Source organism: Pelophylax lessonae, assembly GCF_965119305.1.
Source record: "Pelophylax lessonae genome assembly, chromosome: 6".
NCBI classification, from domain to species: domain Eukaryota; kingdom Metazoa; phylum Chordata; class Amphibia; order Anura; family Ranidae; genus Pelophylax; species Pelophylax lessonae.
In genome coordinates this window covers 5,890,028-5,892,537 of record NC_138773.1, presented here as the reverse complement: position 1 = coordinate 5,892,537, position 2,510 = coordinate 5,890,028, and the positions used below count along the sequence as shown (strand labels likewise).

General features: G+C 43.4%; 1 protein-coding gene across 1 annotated transcript; it reads right to left on the bottom strand.

Moving 5' to 3' along the window:
• Positions 1-402: 402 nt before the first annotated feature.
• On the bottom strand, positions 403-1,323 carry LOC309558354 (taste receptor type 2 member 41-like; the record flags this gene model as incomplete). Its single annotated transcript, XM_082261421.1, has 1 exon — positions 403-1,323. One exon carries the CDS (start codon positions 1,321-1,323, stop codon positions 403-405), a length of 921 nt encoding a protein of 306 aa, XP_082117547.1.
• Positions 1,324-2,510: the final 1,187 nt, after the last annotated feature.

Here is a 2,510-nt window from a genome sequence, read left to right as displayed (position 1 = left end):
TTTACATCTGCCAGAGCCGGAAGTGACGTCAAGACATTGCTTCCAGCCTCCTAGGATCATAGAGATGGGCAGAGACCTTCTGGTCTTCTCCCAGCTCTGTGGTAACCTGGAGGATCTAGGGTTTCCGATGACAAGGGAGAGCCCAGAGAGGGGCGGCGGGAAGGGGGAGTTCCCTTCCGTTGCCTAAAACATCCTAGCGGTTGATTGCTTTACAGGCAACGGGAGGGAACTCCCCCTTCCCGCCGCCTGTAAAGCAATCAACCACTAGGATGTATTTTACATTAAAGGGAATTGCTGGCTGAAAAGAAAAATATTTGGATGATGCCTGTAGCTGCAAGCATCCTCCAGATATCTCCACTTCAACCTAAGGCCATCATATGATGCCCAATGGGTGCAAAGTGGTTAGGTCTCCGTGTTACTCCAACTTCTGGTCCAGAATCTTCTCACAATGATCCTTCTCAGCTTGTTGCTGGCCTGAAAGATGACGGCGGCCTCAACTGATGGAGATAATAATCGTAAAGTCCAACTGAGTGCAGGTATTACCGCTGTGAAGTTTGAGGGTTTTCGATAAAACAGAAGCACCTGAGACATGCAGAAGAATGTGAAAATGAAAAGCAGAAAGAAGATTGTCCTCAGTGCAGTGACATGAGCCTGAAGATTTGGACGTGTTGATCCAGAGTCGTTATTCTTCACCCTCCAGACGTGTCTGAGCAGAAAGGAGAATGTGAGGACCAGGCACAGAAAACTAAGGAAGAATGGCAGAATGCAGCCTAGGGTGTTTGCAGGCACAAAATAGGAAAGACTGGAACGGATTCTGTACTTCTGTATTCCTGTGCTGTTCTCAGAAGAGGGGATACTTTCTTCATACACAGCCCAGAAGCCCGGGAGAGTCACAATGAACATCCCAAGTGCTGTCAGGAATAGAAGTTGAGTCAGGAATTTGGATACAATTCTCTTTAACCAGATGAAGAACCCATAGCTGAGATTGGTGATGCTGGTACAGTAATAAATGGAGAGCCAGGCTGTCAACCAGAAATTGTAGTAGGTTAGAAAGGAAGTTGATGTGTTCACAAACCCGTATACCTCTCTAATGTATAAGACTGCAGGAGAAAAGATGAAGAACATTCCCTGTAGACTCAGCACACACTGGAAGAGAATATTCACCATTCCCTTCCCCAAAAAGATCACATCGGTGGGACTCAACTTCCCTTTCTTTCTGATGCTGTCCAGGTAACCCATCACAATACAAGTGTTAGAAGGGATTGCCAAGCCGAGTCCCAAGACTGCAGAGACTAAAATAGATAAGAAGTACGGAGACATCATGTTGAGGTTTGGTGTGAGCTCCAGACAGAGATGACGGGACACGTCCAGACAGAATGATATAATTACAGTTGGAAATATGGAAATAGTCTTCAGAGATCCATCTCATGATTGACTTTGCATAAATGTGATGGATTTCATTTCATTGCCGACATCTAAAGCACAGAGCAATCCGAGTAACACAATCTCTGACTCATTCCCATTATACTGAAATAACTCCCCACTTCAGGACTGGCAGCTGTTTGTCCCCTCTTGAAAATTTTGCACACTCAGTACAATGACTATTATGACTAAAAATAGTAAATTTGACATAACAATACGGGACAAGCAATGCTTTCTATTGTGGGGGGGGGGGGTAGTAGTATTAATTATTTTATTTTACACATTTTGTTTTATAATTGTATTTGCAAGGATATTTTTTTAAGTACATTTATGAAAAAAATATAAAACACAGTTTTCCACTTGATTATTTAAAGCCTAACAAGATCTATTTTTTTTTTTTAAAAATGTGCTGTCTAATTGCATCAAGCTTTGTCAAGACTATCAAAAAAAAAATATGGCATTTTGCATAATATGTTTATTTCCTATGATTGTCAGCTCCATCTAGTGGCCATCATGCAGTATTTTCCTGCTGGAGGTAGTTCAAGAAAATTCCCACAATATGGCCAATAGATGGAGTAGATGAGCATAGGAAATAAACATATTGGGCCAATTATTACAGGGATTATTCCTGATGGATGTGCAAGTGAGACTGTTGCACAGCTACTTTTTTTAACCACTTCCATACTGTTGAACTTCATATGACGTCCTGGGCTTTCAGTGGAGAAATCTGAATGATGGGTGCAGCTGCAGGTATCATTCAGACTGATATATATATATATACATTTCTTTTTTTTTTGCTGCCGGCGATTCCCTGCACTGTGAAAACAATTACAGTGGTTGTTCAGCCGCTTGATTGTTTTTACAGGCAGCAGGAAGGGACACCCCTCTCCCGCCGCTGTCCGGTGCTTCTACCGGCTCGCCTGTGCGATCAGCGAGCCAGAGAAGGAATCCGCTGGTGGTGGAAGTTTACCATAGAGCTGACCAAGGACCAGATAGTCCCAGGTCATCTCTATGACTCTCAGAGGCCGGGAGCGATATTATGGCAGTTGTAAGCACTGCCGTGTGTTTGGCTGGTAATGCCGAGATCA